The 24,332-nt window shown below is 43.1% G+C and overlaps 1 protein-coding gene across 1 annotated transcript in view; it reads right to left on the reverse strand.

The window, feature by feature from the left end:
- USH2A (usherin) overlaps window positions 1-24,332 on the reverse strand; it is a gene marked incomplete at both ends in the record, with an annotated part of 645,989 nt that overhangs the window by 86,976 nt on the left and 534,681 nt on the right. Inside the window, 4 exons of the mRNA XM_080923960.1 lie at window positions 6,146-6,308; window positions 8,033-8,191; window positions 20,409-20,566; window positions 21,405-21,588. Coding sequence (XP_080780086.1) covers window positions 6,146-6,308; window positions 8,033-8,191; window positions 20,409-20,566; window positions 21,405-21,588 — 664 coding nt within the window. The remainder of the gene's footprint in view (window positions 1-6,145; window positions 6,309-8,032; window positions 8,192-20,408; window positions 20,567-21,404; window positions 21,589-24,332) is intronic.

The raw sequence follows: 24,332 nt of genomic DNA on the forward strand, positions 1-24,332 counted from the left end.
CAATTAATATATTTTTCCTGCCTGGCTACTGACATTAAATTCCTTGGTTAAAGTAATTGGGTTCTCTCTCTCTCCCTCTTCCTCCCCCACCCTTCCCCTCCCCCACCCCTCCTCACCCCTCCCTCACTCCCCTCCCCCTTTCCTTGATTACACCTTGATTGCTATAGAAAGTGATGAGTTCTACAGAAAGAGGGAGGAGATAGGAAAACCATGGATAGCGATGGCAGACTGCATCTGGGATCAATCAAGTTACGAGTTTGCCTTTACCACGCCATACGGCACACTGTCTGTGAACCTGAGATGGTAATAAGTGAACAGCAGGAGGGTTGAGAAGACCCTTCACACCGTCTCGTGCTATAAGTGTTGCTGTCATTATTCTGGTGTCTGATAATCTAGACACTTTCCTCTACCTATAAATGTAAAGAAAAATCCAGTTTTCTCGAAGAAAAGCAGACACACTAGGCACCCCGCTACAGTGCCTACTTCTTTTGTCACTGAGTGTTTCTTTGTTCCTCAGTAAGTATCCACGACTCCCAGCTCCGTTTCCTAGTTTTGTCACTTTGCATTTAACACAGTACCTCACAGGTGTCATTTCACTATTTCCTATATATCTTGCAGAGTTCAGTCAACCGTTATGTTCCAGAGCACAGCTCTGCATATCTTTATAGGTGACTCACCCACGTTACCGCCTGTACCACCAGGCACATCCTTTGGTCACACAGCCCACAGCCCTTGTTCTTTCTAGGATCATGCTGTTTCTTTTTGTTACTCTTGGTTCTATATTGAAACACACACATACACACACACACACACACACACACACACACACACACTGCAACACAAAATCCTGAGCACCTAAGATGGTCAGCCTGGCCTGTTAAGGTCTGTCTGAAACCAACATCCAGAAGATCTAAGTCTGTTCCGCAAGTACTTTCGATTCTGGCCACACATGACAAGTTCTTCAACTATGGACTTTGGTGTTGGGAATTTTCTTATTTTATTGACATCTATAATGCCTTCACTGCTAGGTCAGTTAGGTTCTATTTACCACAGTATGCGTGTATGCGTCTCTCTGCATGTATACATGCATATATACATGTATGTATTTATGTGTGTATTGTATATAATATACAATGTTTATATGTGTGTATTCTATATTATACACATTATAATATATCATGTATAATATATATTATATCATATATGTAATGTATGTGTGTTTCTTAAATGGACTAGTTAATGAACTTTGACTAGGTGGCATATCAAACTGGTAATTCGTAAAATGCTGTGGAGAAACTCTTTTTTAATAAAGATCTGGAATTCTTATCTTACTCCTGTTCACAAAATTAATTTCAGTTTTAGGAATAAGAGCCATAATAGGATTGGAAGAAACAATCGATGCATTATTTTTTAACATGATCACAAAAAGATTTACTGCATAAAGACTATAGACTAATAAACAAGAAACCTCCAGGAAAAAGTAAAAGAAATATAATTTTTCATATAAAAGAAAACATAACATATCAATGTTACTATGTTAGATGACCAGTGCTTACATCTACTCACAGTGATTATATATGTCCGAGCTAGGTTATAAGGATGAGTTATATCTGCGACCTTCCATACTGCTGTGGTTAAATACTCTTTCCTATTAGACATGTTTCTCTTAAAATGTCAGCAGTCACCAAGGTCTTATTTTGGAAGCACTAGTCCTAATAACATTGAGATCATGAAATATTCCAGGAACATTCTAAAAAAATAGTTATCCTATTGTGGTTTGGATGAAAAATGAATGAACAGACAGACAGACAAACCTCTATAGGCTCAGATATGTGAACACTCAGCCTCCCCAGTTGGCGGTGGTGTTTGGGAAGGTTATGGAGCCTTGAGCAGGCACAGCCTTGAGGAAGGATGTAGGCTTCGAGAGTCTAGAGCGCCCCCACCCCCAACTTTAAAGTTTTCCTCTGCTTCCTTTTGCAGTTAAAGATGTGATCTCCCAGCTTCTCACTCTGGCTTCTCGCTGTCACCATCCCCTAACATTATGGAGCCCTGCTGTTGGGATTCTGTAAACCCCACCCCTCAGTTACTTAGCAACTGCCAGGTATACCCTACCTCTCAATTACCCAGCAGTGACCAGGTATGCTCCGCCCCAGTGACCTGACACTATAAAAGGAGCTGCTTGACCCCTCCTCTCTCTCGGCCTCTCTTGCCCTTGTGCTCTTGCAGCCTTGCTCTCCCTCTTCCCTTCCCTTCCCCCATTTCTCCCACGTGCTCATGGCCGGCCTCTATTCCTCTACTTCTCTCTCTCTCTGTCTCTACCACCCTCTTAACTCTCCCATGACCTGAATAAACTCTATTCCGTACTATACTGTTGTGTGGCTGGTCCCTCAGAGAAGGGATTCCCAATATGGACCCCCCAGAGGCATCTCCCTTGCCCTCAGGCCTCGCCGCACCTCCATGGGCCATATGCCCCCCACTCTCTTCATTCTTCCCCTAACACCTGCCCCCTCTGAAGGAGCACAAAGAGACCCTATCCATAAACCCCTTCTGGTTGTGGTGTTTGGTCACAGCAGTGAAGAATAACTAATGTACCTCTAAAGTTCACACTCTGTTATCCTCACACTTTTTGTTTATCTTATATTACATAGTAATAAGATCATTAGTAATAAGAATTCAAGTTTAAAGAGCTGTGTGTCCCTTAGTATGGATATACATATATGTACACGTATACATATATGCATAAATATACACATACATATACACAAACATGCATATGCATATAGATGCTATTTATCATCTAACTTAATGCCCATATCTGCCTTTTCACACAACATAAATTAGACTTCATCAATGTTTGTCTTTGATTTAATGGTCTCCTTTTCTCGGTTAACTCAGTCAGTTTATCCATCCATTCTACGGAATCATTTCTGTTTCGTGCTTGGAAACACCAACCTGAAGTCTCTCTTAGCACCCAAAGGAAGTTATTTGTTTTTCTTTCCTTTTCCACAGTGTTAAAGTGTCTTTGTATGCACTTTTGACTTCTAATGCCCATAGATAATTCAAATATCATTATTCATTTAAAAGAGAAGGTCCGGGAGACTTTAAGCACGGTGTAATTTCATCGCTGTTTACATGGTAGCTCCTAGTGGGGGACATAATTTCACTAAGTGTTTTGTCGGTTCTGAAGAGGGCATCCTGGATGGGTTTTTGTAGATGGAAGTGGTGAGAATTTTACCGTTTGTAAGGTAGCAGAGACCTGATGGAGTGGTTAGACTGAAGAATCAAGCTAATCAGCCTCTCTGTGAGAAAGATGGGAACATGCAAGCCGGCCTTGCCTGGATCTTGTTAATAAGTAAGCTATAAAACACTACTCTAGACGTCACTGTTTATAAAAAACCCTTACAGAAAACTTCCATTATGACTTGCATGGAGTCAACCAGGCAGCCTAAGTAACTGGAAATTTAAGTTGGGGCATTCACACCAAGAGTCTGTCATTAATAGGCTATGGTGACTTAAATATGGATCGTTCCTCGCAGACCCGGACGTTGGAACAGTTGGTCTCCTATGGGTGGTGCTATTTTTGAGAGATTGTGGAACCTTTGGGATATGAGCTAGCAGAGGTATGCGATTAGGAGCAAGGGGGAGAAATGTGGCTGGGCTCAGCTTCTGATTTTTAATCCAATGGCACATGAAGAAGCCAAGTCGTGCCCCACTGCTGTGGATAGAAACCACTTTGTCTACCTGGAATGGTGCCACGCCTTTCCCACCCATGTAACCACGAGCAGAGCTGAACCCCTCCTCCCTGAGTCCCAGCGATAAGAAACGTAAGCGGCACGTGGACCGCTCTGTTTTGTTCTTGAAATCATAAAAATCTTACCTCCTTGTTAGGGCAGGCACTTTCTGTTTTTAACAGTATGATATGTGGAAATATTAGAACAACAGAAGAGAATTGCAGGGAGGAGGGGAGTAATTTCGGGGGATCATCGAGAATCCCCACAAGCGCTTTGCAAAACGAAACCGAAACCGGCACGTTAGCTTCCTACGATTTGATGAGGATATCTGCATAGGTCAAGCCTTGTCTCTGTTCCGGGGGAATGTGTTTCCTTTGCTGACCGAAAATAAAGGCAAGTGATGGAGTAGGAATTGCACTGCGTAAGCTCCTCAGAAGCACCGCAGGCTCCAGCCCGTGCCGTGCCAGGGGCTCTGCGTCGTCGCAGGATGAAAAAGAGCCGTGCGTCTACACGCCGTTTCTGCCCTTACAAATTTCTGATTTTTTTTTTTTTTCTGCAGCTATCTAAGAAAAATTTGATATTGTTGTTGTCTGAGCACATTTAAACTTCAGCAGGAATAACTGCCAAGTGATTCATGCCTCAGCAGGTGAATGTAACGATTGTATCTGGGGCCCCGGCGCACCATTTCCATTTCACTTTAAATAAAAAACAAAATGTATCTATGTCAGTCAGCGCCCTTCCGCTGTACTCAGAGGTATCAAACAGGCCACAATTATGATGGTGAAGTGATTGTGTCTCGCTGGGGGAAGGTTTATTGCGTTGGAGTCGGCTAGGCAGTAACACATTCTGTTTCGTATTACTCTTTATATCATTGTTTGCCTGTGACTAGAATAATCAAATGCCATCAAATGCTGTCAAATTCAATTTACAGTATTTTTCACTGAAGCGGCCTTTCTGTATTCTGGTTCCCGGTTTCCTTCGCTGTGGCTGCCACGGAATGCTCACTGTAATCATAAGCTTTGTTTATAAAACCAACAGACTGGAGCCGCGTCCGGCTCTCTGACAGTGGCCTACGTCCCTCCGTTCAGAACAGGATTCTCTGGCGCACCTTTCCCATGCAATTAGCATTAAGTAATTGGAAGGAAATGGTTTCTGGAGGCTGGATGTCTGAGATTCTGTGCTGTGGTACTTAGTGCAAAGTGCACGTTCTCATCAGCTGGTTTTGTACGTCCACATGTATTTGAATCAGAAACATTACTTTTCAAATTACCATTTGCTGAGAAGTTGGGCTTTCTCATCTTAGGCAACAGCATTTACGTAGCTGACCACAGTTTCCCATGTGTCTTGCCTACAAACCCTTAGCTGACCACTAAAGAAGGGTCTGAATTAGAGGGTCTAATGCCTATAGCAGCTGTCATCATAGGTACAGGACACATGGACCTAACAAAGGGTGTAGAAAGTGTCCAGGGCAGGATGGCAGGTGTGTGGGAGGAGCAGGCTGCACTCTTGTGGCTTTTGTAGACATGACTTTTGGAGTGGAGCTTCATGTGTGACACTGCCTGCCACCACATCTGCTGTAGGTGTCAAACATACAAGGTCTTTGCCTCTGTATGTCTCTGTCTCTCTTCTCCTTTTCTCCCCTCCCCCTCCCCTCTCCTCTCTTCCCCTCCCCTTTTGTGTCTTTTCCCCTCCCCTCTTCCCTCCCCTCTCCTCTCCTCTTTTTTGCCCCATTCCATCTCCTACCTTCTGCTCTCCCCTCCCCTCTCCTCATTAGCTTCCTTCTCTTCCCCTCCCCTCCCCTCACTGTCCTCCCATTCCCTTTCCCCTCCCCTTCTCTCACCCCTTTCTTTTCTTCACCTCTACCCTCACCCTTCCTCATTTTCATCCCACCTCGTCCTTTCTCAGCCACGTCCTTCCTGACTTTTCTATTTTTTCCTTTCTGCGTTCACTTCCCTTACACCAGGGAGTTTATGCAGTAAATTCTGCACATGGGGAGGAGAAATATACCATGAGCCATCTAAAGAAAAGAGGCTTTAAAGTTGAATGTTAGGGCTGGGGATACAGCTCAGAGGTGGAACACTTGCTCGCCATGTGTGAGGGCCTGGTTTTGGGCAAGAGGGGGAGAAACAAAGACAGCAGCATGTAGGGTAGGAGACATGGAGATAAAACAAAACAACACAGAAACCCAGGGCTCTAGGATCTCAACTGTCAAACACATCTTAAAGAAAAGTCACATAATAACTGTGGGCCCTGGTGTTGGGCAGTGTGGAGGTCACAGCTTCTTACACAGTCTCCACCTGTATGTGCTACACAGAACATGAATGTCTTTCTGTCTCCTGTGCCTGTTCCACATGCACATGATTCTGCAGCCCTGGGACACATTCCTCCCCCAACCCCCTCCACAAACTTCTCACCTGTGAACGACATAGCTGGTGATGACTCCATTGGGTCTCATAGGCGGAATCCACTTAACCTCTATGCGAGACGACCCCAGAGCCTTCAGAAGAGGGGGCATTAGACCCACCGGTGCTGCTTCAAGTGTTCTGACATATGTCCTAGGGCTAACTCCACAGCCTGCTGCAAAAGCAACCCGGAGCTTTATTAATTTCTCCAGCCTGGCAAAGTGTCACACAGCCATATAGGAGGGTAGCAGTGGCTGGAATAGAGTATGTCCGGATATATGGCATACATGCTTCAGTTTGGTCCAATGGGTGCCCATGGAATTTGAACACTAAAGTACATCATTTTCAGATGGTTCATTCAGTGACCATGTGTTTATACTGAGGTAGGCAAGAAACCACAGGCTTGACGGACCTGGCTTCCACTTCTACGGCTACTCTAGTTCAAAAGTGATCCCGCTTGAATTTCATGAGCATGTAAATGATGTAAGCAAATAGTGCACTTAACAGTACATAATACATTAAACTAACCTCTGTTGTTTAGATGCACAGATATTGAGCGAGTAAGTCCAAGTCTATTGGACACCCATAGCATAGCTCCGGGAATTTTGACCCTAAGTCAAGAGAGCTTCATGTGAAAGCTACTTCCATGTTGCTGAGTGAAAGGCTGGATCAGGGAGAGTAAGCCCTCTAAACAAACCATGGCCTAGTTTGTAGGGTAAAGTCAACAAGTAGACTTGGGGTTTCTGGTAGGAGTCATCAGGACCAGCTCTGAAACCTAAGCCAAGTCTAGGGTAATGAGACAAGGAATGTGGGAGACCATAGGCTGGGAGGCTTTTCCACGGTGAAACAAAATGCCCTCTCTGTATGAATTGCATCTCACTTTGCGGCCAGGTATTATTTATCATCTATATGCTGTATTACACACAAGAGGATCTTATTTACATGTCTGTTTATTTGAGACAGAATCTATGTAGCCCTGACTATCCTATAACTTTCTGGGTAGACCAGGTTGGCCTTAAACTCAGACACCTCCCCACTTCAGTCTCTAAGCATCAGGATTAAAGGCATGTACCACAATGCCTGGCCTTATGTGTCTGTTTTTCCCACAGAGAAGAGATAAATAATGCATAATATTCTCTCTGGATTTCATGTTTTCTTCTTCTGAGTATCAGTTTATGTCTCTTCAGCTCTCCATGATAGGGAAGAAGGAGGGGGCCACATTCTATGTAAGATAACCATGTTTCCACCAGGCCACAGGCTAAAGCACAGACTTGAGACGCAAGGCATTGGCTCCAAGGAAACACCATCAAATTTATACACTTGTTTGTGTACAGTTCAACTATTTTTTTTATTGTTCATTCTTTCAAGATAGTCCTTGGCTGTGCCAGAACTCCTTCTGCAGACCAGGCTGGCTCCAATCTCAGAGATCTGCCTGCTCTGCCTCCCGAATGCTGGGATTAAAGGCGTGCACCAAACTTGGCATGCAATTCAGCTCTTAAATCACTTTCCCCTTCTCCCTCATGAAAATGTTTAAATAAAATCAAGTCTAATACATTTTCTGTGAAATTTATTCTAGAGCCTATTTTGTTTTATATTCCTAATGGCCTCTCTGTGAGCTATGTGTTTTTCTTTTAAAAGGCCTTATAAAACAAGGCTTTACAAAGCTACCATTCTAATGTAGCTTTTTAATGTATTTTTTATGTATTTAAATATTCATGCAATGTGTAGGGATGTCTTATGCTTCAGTAAATGCCAGACTCTGATTTTTCTGGGCAATCAGACTATCACAAATCAGAAATTAATCACTGCTCTTTGTATTTTAACTGTTCCTTTTTAAGGGAAAACTGTTTTGAGAAACTTTTCACGTAAGTCCAAGTCAAGTTTCTAAAAGATAGTCACCATCTTGGCAGGCCTGTATCCGTATCTCATACTGTGTGAATGGAGCCAGGTTTTTCAGGTGTGCAGACCGATGGTGCCCGACAGAGAAGGCTAAGAGCATCACGTTCCCACCACTGAGTAAGATGCTGTATTCCACTGGAAGTCTGGGAAGCAGGACTCCTGTGAAGGGGGAGAGAAAAAGGAAGAACGATGCTTAATCATCTCACTCAAGGCTGCCCACACCTCTGTCCCCTTAGAACTGTGCAGGCATACAAGGTTATCTCTGAAAGGTGAGGGATGGCTTGGAGTGGCGCTGCAGCCACACATAACACAGGTTGGGAAACACTGCAGCGTGCACTCCAAAGGCATGAGCTGTTTAAACATTCCTAACAATCTTATTCAAAGAGATGCTCCAGTGGTAAATAAAAATGAAGGCACCTGTCACTTAAAACATGGGGTAATTAAGGAGGGTATCACATCCTCCCTAGGTTTGCTTAAAGTACATTAAAAAACAAAAAAACAATTCCAGTTTGCTTGTGACAATAATTTTTCTGCAGACCATTGTGTAAGCATCTTGTCTGACATGTATCTTTGACATAATAGCCCATAAAATATCCAAATCACTGTCTACCTGGAGACTTCCCAGGGCATTAATTATTGAGCTAGGACAGTCCACTCTGTCAGTGAGACTTATGGTCCTTAAATACATATGAAATTTGGGTCCAATAACTGTCATTTTTTTCTACCAGCACTTCCTAAAGAAAGTAGTGGGTTTTTAAAATCTATTCACAACTTATTCCTATAATTAGATGCCTGTTAAGTTTTACATGGTCACGGAGAAACATACACTTTTTAAAGAAGAGAGAAAGAGTGTAGATTGTACTGAGGCTGTTTGTATTTTAATGTTAATTCCACTTCCCCAAGAAGGGCTGCCTAGTCATATGACTCCAACTGAACCTTCCCATTTTAATTAGTAAAATAAAGCCAGGGACTGGGTGGGTTGTGGGAGGTAGAGAGGGCTGAGAGCTCTGAGGAGGTCAGAGAATGGAGGGGGGATGGTTGTGGCAACATGGAGCTTCCCAAGGACCAGCTGGACCCAGGTGAGATTGATTGGTGTTAAAAAGCTATGACCATTAAGGATTTTACAGGTCTAATATCTCATATAGAAGGGCAGTTTGTATCTTTGTCTATTTGATGCAATCTTGTTGTGTAGAGAGTTTGTGGATTGAGAGTTGAACATATAAACCTGTATGAAAAGCTATCGGGCTGTTGAGTTGTGTTTGTGGGATTTTGGGGTACAGAAACATCCCGGGACAGAGGTAGAGAACAGGTGGTAGTAAACCGCCAAGGGAAAGGAGTTGCTCCAACGAGTTGGGTCATGGTGTTGGCTCAGTCCGGGCAGCAGAAGTGTGCTCAGCTCTGTATCAGGGTTTGGCCTGAGGAGTGAGACCTCAGGGTTGCTAAAGAGAAAATAAATAAACATTTTTATATTTTTTAATATTCACTGCAAAGAGTTTTGAGTGGAGACTATACTAGAGGCTCTGACTGAACCACCTCACCGATGGGGAGTAAATATGGGATATTTGCAGGGCTAGTTGCATGCTGGGTATCAATAAGTTTGTTGTTACCATAGAAACAAGGAAACCCAGTGATGACCTCACAGAGTGAACATCACAGCCCCTGAGGACACTTGAGAGGTGAGGTCTACAGAAGGAGAGGTGGCTCTGCTTGTATAGAGTGTGAGCCCCAACAAGGAGGAAGCATTGACTGACCCTGAGGTGCTTGGGATTGTGTGCACAGTGGGCACACACAAGGCACTGGGAAGATCTTCACCCTGGTGCCCCATGGTCTTCTTTAGAAGTATGCTCTATTGGGAAAAACCTGGCAACTCAGACTAAGCAGCATGTGTGCATGTGTGCATGTACTAACACGTGAATGGACATGCACGTGTGTAATGCAGGAATGCATGTAGACGCTAGTGTATGTACCATACCTGTTTATTTATTTTATCCACTTTTTAATGCTGAGTCTGGGGATCAAATTTAGGTCCTGACACTTGTATAACACACTCTTTCCAATCTAAGCTATCTCCCAGGCTTAGAGTGACCTCAATCTCAACAGGAGATTGCAATCAAAGCGAGCAATGCTTGCCTCCCCGTTCCCCACCCACACTGGACAAACTCTAAGCTCCCTAGGTTTCTTCTTTCAGTTAATGGTGACACCATTCTTCATGTTCATAATCCTGGGCCAGAGGAAGCTTCTTGGGGTAACAACCCAAGTGGCTATTAGATTTCTGGATCTCTGTGGGAAATTTGGGGGTTATACACAACGATAAAAGAACCTGAGTGTGTTAAAGCAAGACTGTCTGGCGGATGGTGGATTACAACTTCAGTCACGAGGTCAGGCTCAAGTGGACAGTTAATATCATGGCTGCAGCAGTAATGAAAGCTAGAAGAGAAGTTTCCCAGAAATCCTGTGCTGCCCCACAGAGCGCTGTTCTCTCTTAATAGCAGAGCACCAGCTTCAAAAGGTTGAAGACTGGAGTAGACATTCAACCATTCATCAGGTGATTAGATGAATGAATTAGACTTTAGGATAATGTTAACCTCTCTCTTTTAAAAATATTTACTTATTTGTTTGTTTGTGTATTTATTTAATGTGAATGCCTGAGTGTGGTTATTTATTTGCGTTTTGTGTGCAGTACCCGCAGGGACCAGAAGAGGGCATCAGATCCCCCTTGTACCTGGAGCTACAGGTCCCTGCAGGCGTGGGACATGGAATTGCACCAGGGCTTCTGGAAGAGCAGCAAATACTCTTGAATGCCAAGCTCCTTCTCCCCAAAGGTAAGAAAATTAAATCTCAGTTAAGTTGAAGCCAATCGTTCTGGATTGCACGACGGCTGGTTGTGAGTGTAATAATGTGGTCCGGGTGCAGAGTGCAGCTCATATATCTAAGCTTTGAAAATAGAACCTTAGGTTAAACTAAGAAGAAAGGAAAATTACAGGGCAGAGCTGAGAAAAGCTGTGTAGACAAGTAGACCAATTCTGAACCGGTCAAATTGCCATTAATGGAACAGGAAAATTAGAGGTTAAGATTTTAAGTTCTAAATACCAAGTTTCCTAGCCTGAGACCCACACATCCTGGACACATGTGGGTTCATGTGAAAGAATATTCAAAGACAAAGACATTTGGAAACACATGATTTTCCTATCTGAGACTTGGAAATTAATAGAATTTCACTTTTCCTTGTGCATAGAACTTGACTGTGAGTTTTTCTGTCTGAAACATCTGGATTTAGAAAACTGGTAAAATCATCAAAAAAGTTTTGCCAGCTTCAAAGGTTAGAGACGGAGGTCATGTCAGAGTGGGTCACATGCAGGAGTGCAGAAGAGACTGACGTTGAAGCACCCTTGTGCTGCAAAGAGCTGTTCATGGGAAACTCAGAGAACAACCCAAATCTCAGCTTCCCCAAGTTGCTTTGAAATGAATTCACCATGAACACTTGGGTGCAGTCACAGAACAAATGGTGGGTCTGGCTTCTGCCACTTGCGTTCCTTGTGACAATATTACTTCCCTTCACAAGTGGGCACAAAGCTATTATAAGAAAAACTCCCTAGGAATTTTAGATAGGCTCACCTTTCTCTTGGTTGGTTTAATGACTTATCTAGAAGATGTTCTTCAAGGCCTAATTCTCAACTGCAAGACGAAACCAGGAACATTGCTCAAGAGTTTCCAGCAAGCTGCTGTAATTAATAAAGTTTGAGGGCTGGAGGAAGAAAATTGGTTACGGAGGTCATTTGAGATTCTCAGTTCATTAGTGGGTGAGGGCGTGACACCAGGCCCCACACTCCATCCCTCAGAGAGCACCACATGACGCAGTAGAGAGTGAACACCCCGACATTCCAAGTCCCATTAGTCTCTATCTCCTTAGCATCCTCAGTGGAGGGGGCCGCGGTCTGTCCTGCAGGATGATACAATGAGTCGAGAAAAGCAGACATGAAGCCTGGTATTGGGGTGGCTCTCTTGGGTTTTCCCGGCACAATGAATCACTTTTCAGTGATGGAGATTTGTAACAAATGCCTCCCAACACCGTGAACTGTGGGATTCAAGGCAAACACAAGGATGGCAAATTTGGGTGGATTGGAAGGTCAAGTGTGAGACTAAGAAGTTGCAAAGTGGTCAGTGCTGAGGCCGATTCTTTGGGATTAATTACATGTTCATGCTGTCTCTTTGTTCCTTGGGTAGGTCTTGTGGAAGAGTCTGGAAAATACACTTCTATAAAACATGCCTCCTCGTTTGCTGAATCCAGTAAACTCCACACAGACTCGGATCAGATCATCTCTGCCCCATTTCTCTAGTCACTACCACATACCAAGCAACCTCCGAGAGCAGCAGTCACTTCCTTTTGTAAAATGCTGACACCACCGGTCCGACATAGCTGCATCTACGCAAGGGTGACCTAAAACCACAAAGTATTCTAGCTCATTCCCACAAGGTAGACGCTGTCAGAAAATCTCCATGGCTACATAAGAAAAACAGATTAAAAAGAAAAGAAAAGAAAGATAAGGAAGCTGTAATGACAGGTACTAACCACGTTCTCAGGGCCCTCACAGAGAGCCACTCTTCCGAACAGATATGAACGTTACACCCATGTGAGCGACTGTCCTAACGTTCTCTTGTCCTTTGACTTTTTAAGTGTGTACTCGTACAGGATCGTGTTGCGCTGTGAAGACAGTCTGTCGTCCATCCTCGGGGGGCAATTTCAGGTGGTCTCCGGCCCGATCTGTCTGAGGTCACTTCCTTTGTCTTCAGTCTGTACCTACAACAGACGGCTTGCACGATCTTCATCCTTCAACGACTCTGTCCAAAGACGACAGGGCTCCCAGCAGGGCCTGGGCACAAGATTGCACTTTCACTGTGTTTTGGAGATAGACGCAGTATTGATCTAGGCTTAAGCATGGCTAGCCACAGCATGAACCCGGGAAATGTATTTTTCACTTCGCAGTAAATGGGCAGCCAGAGCCCTTTCCGTATACCCATGAGGCGTTGGAACAGAAAATGTACCTCGGAACCGTGGGCATGTCAAACTCTGACAAACGTCTACAGAGGGGGTCCCACCCCTGCTATTACTTTGCAGGGCAGTGACACACTGTCTGCGGTGTCCCTGAAAACCTATGCCATCTGCAGTGAGTCGGAGCCGAGAAAGCCTACCCCCCCCATCCTGCTGACTAAATGAGATGAAATGGAAATATTTGTTAGGATCAGCTGGGGGGACTTACGGCTTGGTTAGTTCCCGAGTTCATAAATTTCTGTAAGAGTCAAAGGAGCCTCAGAAGCGCACGTGAACCAATCTACCCTAAGTGCAAACGGCAGCTTTGTTATTTGGTGTCAGAGTCACCAGTGACAAGCTGCCACAAGACATTTCCTTGTTCTCTGAAGAACAAGGGTTGTAGCGGTTAATATTCCTGGCAGTGTTCTTTTTCATAATTTACAACAACTAGATGCTGATAGGTTATTTAACATTTATGAAGTTAAGATGTAATCAGAAAAACCCTGATTATCTTTACAAATAAAAAAAGTTAAATTATTCAACTTTTTTTCCCCCTCTCTCTCTCCTTGGCTTCGTTTCGCAGCAGGTGCATCCTTTCCAATGGGGCAAGTCAATCATATAAGCCCTTTTAAAATATTTTTTTTTAAGCAGCAGGAGCAGTAACAATTCTAAGTGTTTAAAAAAAAAGCCACGCATTAATTCAGTTTGAAAGCAGAGGTGTCTCTGGCAACCCTCCCCTGTGTCCAGGTTCTGTCCTCTTTGGGGATGAGAAAAGTGAAGTAGGGGACCTTCTCTCTTTGGTGATAGCTGTACAGGATGCTGGCATAGGCTGAGAGCTACACTCTGCAGCCTTTGCTTCCCCCTCAGACGTGGGATGATGTCACATCTTTGTGCCTCTGGTTGGGATGTGGTGTCCCATATCCTACCACACCCATGAGGTAGGACCAGTGGGTTTATCCTTGTTCATTAAGTGGAATCAAAACTCAGTCTACCTAAAGGCAAGCGAATTCTGCATTCTTACGAGGATTGGACCTGCAGATAAAATGACCCCTCTGGACCATGGGATGGCCCACAATTGTACCCTGGTCATTCACATTTTCTGTATCTATAGCAAAATTGTTTTTTAAATTTTGATCTAGATTGTAGAAATAATAAAATGTTTTCTTTTTTAATCTGACTTAAGTAGTTAGAAAATCAGAAACTGGGTTTCAGCAATATTTATGAATGCACACGAATGACTGCAAAGCAGAAGATGACCATGTGGGCAGAATCAGGTGGCCAATGCCAGCTGAGCTGTGTGGTGCAGTAGGGCAGCGAGAGGGGAGGAGCTACGAGCAGAAACAGACCTTACATGCACATATGAAAAATGTCATAATTTAGCCCATCACTTAGAACGCCCAATATGTGTTAAACTTAAAACACTTAAAAATAAAAGGTTAAAAAGAAAAGTCATGAGAGAAGATAAATTTGTAAGTTGCCTCTGATTGCTATGTAATGAATAACCTAGAGAAAGTCACAGTTTGAAAAATCTACATAGACTTTCCTCACAAGTAAAATATAGAAAATAGGTTGGGCGTGGCAGTTCACACCTGCAAAGGAAGGATCGCTGTGGGTAGGAGGTAGTGAGACAGGGTCACAGAAAACCCCAAACCAGTGTAGAAAATAGACATGAGACATGAATTGATAATTACTAAAAGGGATGTGTCTATCTCAACAAAAAATGCCTAGCGCGTACTAAGACCCAATAATGCAAGATATATTCACTTGTTAAAGAGCCAAGAACACAGAAATCACTTGGGGCAGGATGGTGGGGGTGTGGCGGGGCTTTGTCTTCTCTTTTGAAACTTGCCAATCCGTGTCATTTGGGCCCTTCACTCAACTAAAAACAGCCAACAGTGGGTCCTCCAAATTAGCTCGAGGTGAATTTTCACTCAGAAATGTTGCTACACAGTCTGTTTGTAATCAGACAAGCATCCAGCCCCATCTACCACAGCTGAGACTGTAACCCAACACCCACCCACCAGTGTGTCTTGTGTCTCCATATAGTCCATATTGTAGCTAGCTAACCTTTCATCCAAATGTGATTAATAAGAAGTATTTATGTGCCCACGCAGGATTAATTAAAATGATTTTCCAGCAGAAGCATGGTTGCCAATTCCTTTCTTTAATGGACTAAAAGATGAATGGGCAAGAGAAAGTACCAGGGTTTTAATATTATGCCTTAAACTTAAATAACTCACCATTCTTAGTGAGAAAAAAAAAGCGCTTGCCAAATGCGGCTGTATTGTTAATTAGGGCATGATTAAGGGGTGGATAGTTCAAAATATAGTCATCATCTTGATAAATTAGAATGGTTCATTATTATCTGCCGAGTTTAAATAATTTTGAATGTTTGGGTTTTCAAAACAGCAGGACTAGCTGCCTCCGCTCTTTCTCTGAGTAAATGGTTTATAGTCCATGAAGTCTTTTGCATCTTAATTTTCTATAATTTTTTATCCATTAAGGTTACATATATTTCTCCTTTTTTTCAGTTGGTTCTATACTGATCCAGTGTTCGGAGGGCCAATTAGAAGGAAGCTTAGTGGCTCATGTTGCTTCTAATTTGAATAGTAACTGGCTAGAGTCTTTCCAGAACTGCTTACTGCGTGGTCAACAATGGAAGGTAAGTTAAATAGTGACTCCTCACCCCTAAAAAATATTTATATTTTATGATTTTTTTTTATTAATTTTTCCCCCTCCGATGTACACAAATGCATGCAGTACCCTCAGAGGCCAGAAGAGGGCATCGGATTCCACGAACTTGAGTCAAATTGTTATGAGCCACCATGCTGGTACTGGGAATCCAGCTTGGGTCATGGGGAAGAATAGTCAGTGCTCTTAACCTTGAACTACCCTTTCAGCACTGATTTGTTTTAAATTGTGTGTGTGTGTGTGTGTGTGTGTATGTGTGTGTGTGTGTGTGTTTCCACCTCCAAACACCATATAAAGAGCAGGCATCTTAATGTTTTAGAGGTTGGAGTGCTTTGGAGCTATTACTACTAACCTTTATCAGGTAAATAGGAGATAAACGGACCTGGCTCTGAATAATCTATCCATGGATATTTGAGACATTTCTCAACCTCTACTGTGCCCACCCAATGGGGAATCTTCCTGCTCTGAACTTTGCTGAATTTTGTCAGTTCTTTCTGGACTCTGGGTTGGGCAGGTGGAGTCTCCTGTTTCACCCCCACACTTTAGCTTGGTGGGTCTTTTCCCTTAGAGAGGTCACAGTTTCTCAATGGATTCTCCTGCTCTTGACTTGGCCACCATCCTCCTAAAACCTTTGGGTTTTGGCCAACAGTGAGCCCCATCCTCTGGGTACCACTTTACAAAGCAGGTTGTGTATCTCCTGCATTTGTAAGACTTCCAGGGAAAAGCACAAAATATGGTTGAAGAGTTAAACTGAAAGCAAGAAGGAATTACTCTTTAAAGATAACAGTTGAACAGATTTGCATTTGAATTCTGGGGATGCAAGGGGGTAGGGGGATGAGGACCTAGAGCCTAGGACCTCTATTGCTCCCCAAATTACTAGCATGGGGAATTGCCTCCTGCTGTTTGCATAGGAATTAACTGGAGCCTGGGAATGTTTGGCACTTAGTAGAACTTAAGAAATGCATTTCTATAAAATCAGCTCTGACTATCACAGTTACCCTTCCCCCCTCCTGGAGGGGTGTCCTCACTGCTTTTACCAGAAGGATTGATCTAAGATGTAGTTTATTGATAGCATTGGAAACATAATTTGAAAACCGAAATCCAGTTAATTACCTAGGTAATTCTTCAGTTGCCAAGCAACCACATAGACTATTTGCTCCCAGCAACTTACCTGCCTCAGGTTACTCTGTCCATATTGATCCACACAAAATACAAATGAAAATAAATCAATTAATTCAATCAATATTTTGGCTTTGTACATTCCAGAGAAAGCCACTGATCTCTATCTCCAGGATTTTGTATTACTGACCAGGTTGGTTTGCTATGAGTCATCTAGGTTGCTAGCTAAACTTGGTGGTGCATTTGAGTCTTATGAGGAGTTCTTTTTAACAACCAGCCAATTAAACAACAAATTAACCTACATTTCTTGACTGCACCTCAAGAGAACATTTTATCATGAGCCTCATGTGAAGAATTTATATATTTTTTTCCTTTTTTTTTTTTTTTTGAACAGAAAAAACTAGTCTCCAGATCATGAGGTGCTTCCCAATAGAATCAACTGCACATGACACAGGGCACAGTCACCTGATGCTTCCTGAGTCTGGAATCCTTCCAGGCACCAGAAAAGTAATTTCCCCATGTATCACAATGTTCTGAAACAGATCTTACACATTAAAAAAACTGATAGGTCCAGAAATTATAGATTTGTTAACAACTAGTTAAATGGTCAGAGAGAGCATGTAATTCTTCATTTTCCCTTAGTCTGGATGGTACAAAAAGTTCCCACCAGGCTTGAGATAGGATAGACTGAATGTTACATTTTATAAGCAAAGATTATCTTTTATTCCACAATGAGACTTCTCTTATTGAAAATATTATAGAGCCAACATAAACAGCCAATGTTGAATTCACAAAAGGGAAACAGCGTGCTGCTGTGAGGGTTGAAAATTTTCAAGACGTATTTCGAGGCTCCAAATACGTCTTGAAAATTTTCAACCCTGCACTGAAGTGAATGCTTTTAGCACTTTGCAAACAAAGGCATTCAGCAAATGCTGGAGAAAATACATTTTAAAAGTAAGTGTGTGTGTCTGTGTGTGTGTGTGTGTGTGTGTGTGTGTGTGACAGTGTGCCCACGGAGGTCAGAGGACACCTTAGGAGCTCTAGTTCTCCCTTTTCCCCTTTGTCTAGGCCTTTATTGATTCTTCTGTGTTGTTTACTCCAGCATGGCCCCTCCTCCCACTTTTCCTGTCTCTGCTTCCCATCTTGAGTAGGAGCAAGGGCCGGGATTTCGGATGCACACCGCTGCACTAGGCTTTGTGAGTGGACTCCTAAGCCATCAGGGCTTACACAGCTATGGCGATGCCCTTACCTGTTCTTGATGAACCGTCTCCTTGGCCCAGAAAATAAAGAAAGAGAATGATTTACGAAAATGATTGTGTTGAAGGTATTACGAGTTGAATTCAAAAGATCGCCCAGACCTATCGTCCTGACCCAGGTAATAAATGCCGGCGACATAAACAGCATCATAGAACCTTTGTAACAGTCTTACAAGTAAATCCTAATACCAGGAATCTCAATCGGAAGAGGGCTAGCAAAACCAACAGAAACACAGAATCAACAGAAGGAAAGAGGAAATATGAACCTTTCAGGAATAGTTCTCAATATTAATGATCTCAACTCTCTAAGAAAAAGACTCACACAGGTTGGGTGACAGAATCCATGTTTTTGCTGTTTTTGGGACACACACAGATGAACACTGCCTTCAGGTGAAATGCTCAATAGTAGGATTTTAAGCAAAAAGAACTAAGACACAGCTAGGCATTGCTATTCTAATATCTGTGAAATCATCTTAAAGCCCCAAATGGAAGAGGCACATATTATCACGTGGTACTCAACAACACAACATGCCAAGTGGACATTGGAGTTATAGACACACACTCTCTATACATGGGGCATATGGTTTCAGAAAACACATACGACTATGTCTAAAATCGTGGATTAATACCAGCCCAGTGATAGTGGGTGACTTCCATACCCCATGGTAACCCAAAGACAGATAATCCAGCCCCCCTAAAACCAAACGACAAACAAAACACACCATCAAAGAAACACTGGACTCAAATGACATCATGAATTAAATGAACCTAACAGACGTCTAGTAGATGTTCTACCTCAACAAAAAAAGAGTTCTCATTCTTCTCTGCAGCCCACGGAACTTTCTCCAAAACCCACCATATATTAGGACACAAAGCATGCCTCAACAAATAACTTATGGTCCCATATTCTATCTGACTGTAATGGCTTAAAGTTAGATAAACTGTAAGATCTGCCAAGTTCATGAATCCTGAGCATTTTTCTGGCTTGTCTTACTTCTGTGGTCCTAACAAAAATTTCAAACCCACAGTGCTCAGTCTTTAGGCGAGCAAGGGGAAGATGACTTGCTAACCTCCCCCCACCCCCCCAGGTCAGCTTCCTGGACCTTGTCTTACTACTCTTGACTGGAGAAGACATAGATCTGAATCTAAGTTCTCTCCAGTGTGTTCAAAGAGTCTGGTCTCCAGTTGTTGCTCTTGGCTTTATTTTATTTGGTGTCTCTAAAGTACAAAGACACCATAAAAAATGCTAGAAGGGTGGCCAGTGAGATGGGTCAGTGAGCAAAGGAACTTGACACCAAGGCTGATAACCCGACTTTGATCTCCAGGACACATGCACATGGTGGAAGAAGAAAACAGAGGCTGACAAATTGTCCTCCAACTTCCACAAGCATTGTGACACCTCCAGCAATTGATACAAAATAACAGTGTAATTCTAAGAAAGCTGAAACCATTTCCACAAAGGACTTTGGACATTTATCTAGTGAAGAATAGAATCCTCCCTCTATTAAAATTAAGAACAGGGTTTTTAGACATTTGAATTCCCAAGATGCAATGCTTTGACAGAGAGGCAGATAGATGTATGTATGTATATATTTTTATAGGTAGACATGCATAGATGCACATCAGTGTAGAAATATATACTATGGCAGTTGGAATAAGTATCTCTATAGGCTCAGGTCTTTGAATACCTAGTCCCCATGGTGGTGATGTTTAGGGAAACTTATGAAATCTTTAGGAGGTGGAGCCTTGCTAGAGGAAGTATGGCACTGGGAGGTGGGGGTAGGCTTTGAAGGTTTACAGTCTTACCCCACCTGCAGTTCACTCTCTGCTTGGTATTTGCAACTGAAGACCAGTTCTCTCAGGTTCCTGACCCAGCTGCCCATTGTCACGTGTCTTCTAACATTATGGACTCTCTCTCTCTTTGGAACCATAAGCCAAAATAAATTATTTTTCCTAAGTTGGTTCTGTTTGTGGCAGTAACAGAAGCATAACTAATATACATATATGTAGACAATCATGTGTGTGTAGATTTACACATGTGCTTTGGTTGCTCTGCTCATGTTTATCTACTGGTTTACTGTGAAATCACATGTGATCCTCATCTCCAGTTAGTTTCCATTAGACTATGGTAGAGACAGAGAGAGACAGAGACAGAGACAGAGAGAGATAGAGATGTAGGTGAGGGAGTAGAGAAGGGGAGAGAATAGAGAGGAGACAGACAGACAGACAGACAGACATGCACATGAACACACACAGAGGAAGATTCCATTTCTTTCTTTACCTGGTGTTGGCCATGCTACAAATATGGAATCAGGGCCCAGCACGGTGACATTGCATGGGGGATGGATGTCTTCTGGGGTCCACATAGGCATCTGGACGAGGTAGTCCTCACTCACATTGCTACCACCTTCAGTTCTGGCTTCTAACTTGTAAATGTATCTGTGGAAACAAAAGCTATTCTCAGTCAGTCTTTGAGAAACTGCCACCATGTTCTTGATGTGCTGTGTGGCCCCAAACTTGTGAATTGTTCTCTGTGAGAAATGTACCGTAAGCACACAGTCTGGTGCAGACAGCTCTTCTGTCTAGACTGTCGTTTTTGCTGTCTCCATGCTGTACCCCATAGTCACTGCCTCTCTGGAGGATCTCAGCAATGTCTTGGGGTGTGCTACTGGTCTGTGAAAATTCAATTTAGTCTTTTCTATTTCTAAATGGGTTGAGTTTTCAGGGAGATTCATTTAGAGGCAGAGATATTTAAATTCATCTGTTATTTTCCACAATAAAACTAAATTATTCTCTGTTCTCTGCACCGAAACATCTGTTGATGTAAGGTTTATCTTGTGTCTGCTGAGAAAAGAATGGGGATGGATTGCAAATGCTGTGACTCTGAAGACTCTGCAGACAGAGCAGAGCAAGTCAAGGGGAGGGAGAGAAGAAATGGCGGGCAATGGGTGCAGGGCTCTTCCATCCTCTTTGATTGCTAACTTGGGAATGCACGTTTTAATCACCATTTGATAACTTTTGAAGTTGGATGGTGTGTTTTTATACACTTAAGTTTCTCATGCTTTCATGCCAAAACATTGGACGGCTTATTCCTATGTTTAAAGGTTATCATGTAGGCTCAAAACTAACAATTTAGCACTTTTCTCGCTGAAGGCGCAGCTCATGAATAAGGAGATTAACTCAGCAACTGAGTTACATTTGAATGGGAACTACTCTTTCTCAACTTTGAACAGCTTAGAAAGCCTATGGTGTGGTGGGCCAAGTGTCCCTCGCTCACCTGCTGTTGGGCTCCAGGTTTTTATCAGTGAAACTATGATCATCTTTGCTACCCATGAGAAGCAAGCTTCCATTACGTCTCAGCCGATATTGAGAAATGATGCCGTTGGGCCTTTCTGGAGGATTCCAATATAATTCCACGGTTGTAGAATTGATGGTAATATGTCGCGGTGTCACCCAAACTCCTGGCAAAAATGACATGATGGGCTTTTTATTGTGAGGATAAAATATGTTACCGTGAAATGGCCCTGCTTCCCTCTGGCCAGCATGCCCTTATCTATAAATTTGAAAGTCTCACTGTGGAAGAAACAAAAACACATTCCCAAACGTGGATCTGTTTCTCCTCCTGCTTTACTTCGGAATCCCTCTCCACCTGTCCTAGGAAGCTTCTGATGTCTGGGTATTGCTTTGACTGTAGTTTAGTCGAGGCTGGAAGACAATCTGGGCATTTGAAACTCTGATGCTCTTGAGTTATATGTCAGGAAGCACAATCCGGTGTTTCCCAGAATCACAGTTCAGTAAGCTAGAACTTCTGCTTGCTCCTCATACTGTGGGCTATTCAACTCATCCTCCTGCAATAGTTTCTGTCCTTGCTTCCTGGTTTTTGAAGATTACTCACTCCTTTTTAAAGCAGAGGACTCTCTTACCCTCTGCATTTCTCACCTCACCTCCACCCATCCTCTTCCCTCTCTGTTCTCTGCTACCTCCTCCCACACTAGCCCCCATGATGTTGTCTCTCTGGCTCATCCACACTGAAGGCTTCCTTCTTGTACTTGATACTTACTCTCCCCTGGGCTTCAGACTTACAAATCCAGCTGTTTATGTGACATTACCATTTAGATAAATACTTGCATGTCAAAACTTAAAGCATCAACAGTGGACTCTGGCCTTTTCTGTCCACAGTCTGCATAGTTTCGACCCTGGCCTTGGATTGACTTTTGTAGGCAAAATACAAGCCCAGAATTATTACCTCAGCGTACCCACCAACCTTGCTCTCCTGTCGCTGAGCTGTGAGGATGCCACAACATCCTTCTTCACTGCTGTCACTTCGGGTTCCCACCATACTGTCTCTCATGTGCTTCTGTGCTAGCCTCAGTCCTTTGCAGCTCTAGAAACTGAACCCAGCCACAGTGATGCTGGGCAACAGCACTACCATGGAGACGCATCCCAGCCTCATCTCCACCTTTAAGCTGGTCCCCAAGTCTTGGATTTACTGTGTAGCTAGAAACCAGCCCTGATCTCCTCTTCCCTAGAGGAAGCATTAAGGTATGTCCTGCTGCTTCTGGGTCATCTCTGTTTTAAGTCTTGGTTCTCGCTCTGCCTCTGGAACCCTTACATTACTCTGCTTATTTTGTATACATTACAAAGCACACGATTCTCTCGTAGTTTTCATACTGTGCCCTTCTTATTATGGTTTTTCTGGTCCTCATTTTTCGCACCTTGACCTTGTACTCGCACCTTGACTGGCATCACAGTACTCTCTCGCTTGTGGACCTATGGCCATGCTTTTTTTTCTGTCTCCAAAATGCTCCAAGCTTAGTTCTTGCTTACCCTCAATGCATCTGTTTCAGACACTGTAGGTTTTACATATGATTTGTTCAGTCTTCTGTGTAGACTCCCCATCCATGCAGCTTGCTAGACATTCACTGTCTTATCCCAGCCTTTCCAAGGGGATTCTGGCTCAGTTTCCCTCACATACCCTGTTCTATTTCCCTCACAACCATAAAAACATTATGATCATCTTTTCTTTCATGTGTTATTTATGCTGTTATAACTGGATGGTCTTTCTACCCTTTTGGCAGTTTTAAAGCAAAATTATTTTCACTGAGGCCGGGATCCTCGGTCCTATTTGCCAACCTGTATCTATGCATAGAAAACTAACATGGGCAACATATCTCCTGCCCACATTAGGCAGTCTAGACAGTTACAGGAAGAACACAGTTGACCAAGAGAAGAATAAGTTTTATGGTTGATTCTTCAGCGTAAAGAAAAAATATGTACAGAAATCACAATTCAAGGTCTGTGCTAACTCTTTTAGAAACAATGTTTTTGGATTTATTTACATTTTATTTTATGTGTATAAGTGTTTATTCGCATGTATGCATGTGTATTATGTATACAGTGCCTGAGGAGAGCAGGAGAAGGTACCAGGTCCCCTGAAACAGGAAATACAGATGACTGTAAGCTACCATATAGATGCTAGGAACCAAACTCAGATCTCCTTTGCAAGTGTAGCATGCACCCCAAACCACTGAGCCACCTGTCCAGCCCGTTAGGCACCCTTTCAGATATAGAGATGTTGATGAAGGATCTGACACTGGAAGGGTGAGTCTGCTAGAGGTTGTGCTCCAGGCAGACCTTATACCTCTTCTAAAGAGTCTCACAATAGCCATTCTATTAGGCTTCCTGCAACCAATAGCTTCTGACTGAGTGTGTCTCCCAAGCTGGTTACTCTGTAAAAGGTAAGCTCTTGACATTTTTAGAGAAAAAAAAAAAGTTCAGCATCATGCCGAAGAAAGGATTAATCTAGACAGATTTCAAAGAGCCTTGGGTATAACCAGCATTCAAAAGAGCAATTGATTTTCTGAGAAGCAGCCTGTCCATCTTGTTATCCCTCCACCCTGGATACGGCATACACAGAGGACTAGGTTTCTCTGCCAACCCTTCAAATAATCAGTTAGCGTTCAGACTCTAACAACACATGGGCTTGATGATAAAGAGATAAGGCATCAACATTTCCTCTTCTCTCTTGGAGTTCATCTCTCTGTCCTTGAAGGATCTGTTAGAAATCTCTGAGGAAGGGCTGAGGAAGGCTGCGGTGGGTGGGATACTTGCCACACAAGTGTGAGGACCAGAGTTTGAATCTCAGCATGGACAGGCTGATGGAGCTGCCCACTTACAGCCTTAGTCCATGCCAGTCACGGAGGTC

Source organism: Micromys minutus, assembly GCF_963924665.1.
Source record: "Micromys minutus genome assembly, chromosome: 1".
In the NCBI taxonomy this organism is placed as follows: Eukaryota; Metazoa; Chordata; class Mammalia; order Rodentia; family Muridae; genus Micromys; species Micromys minutus.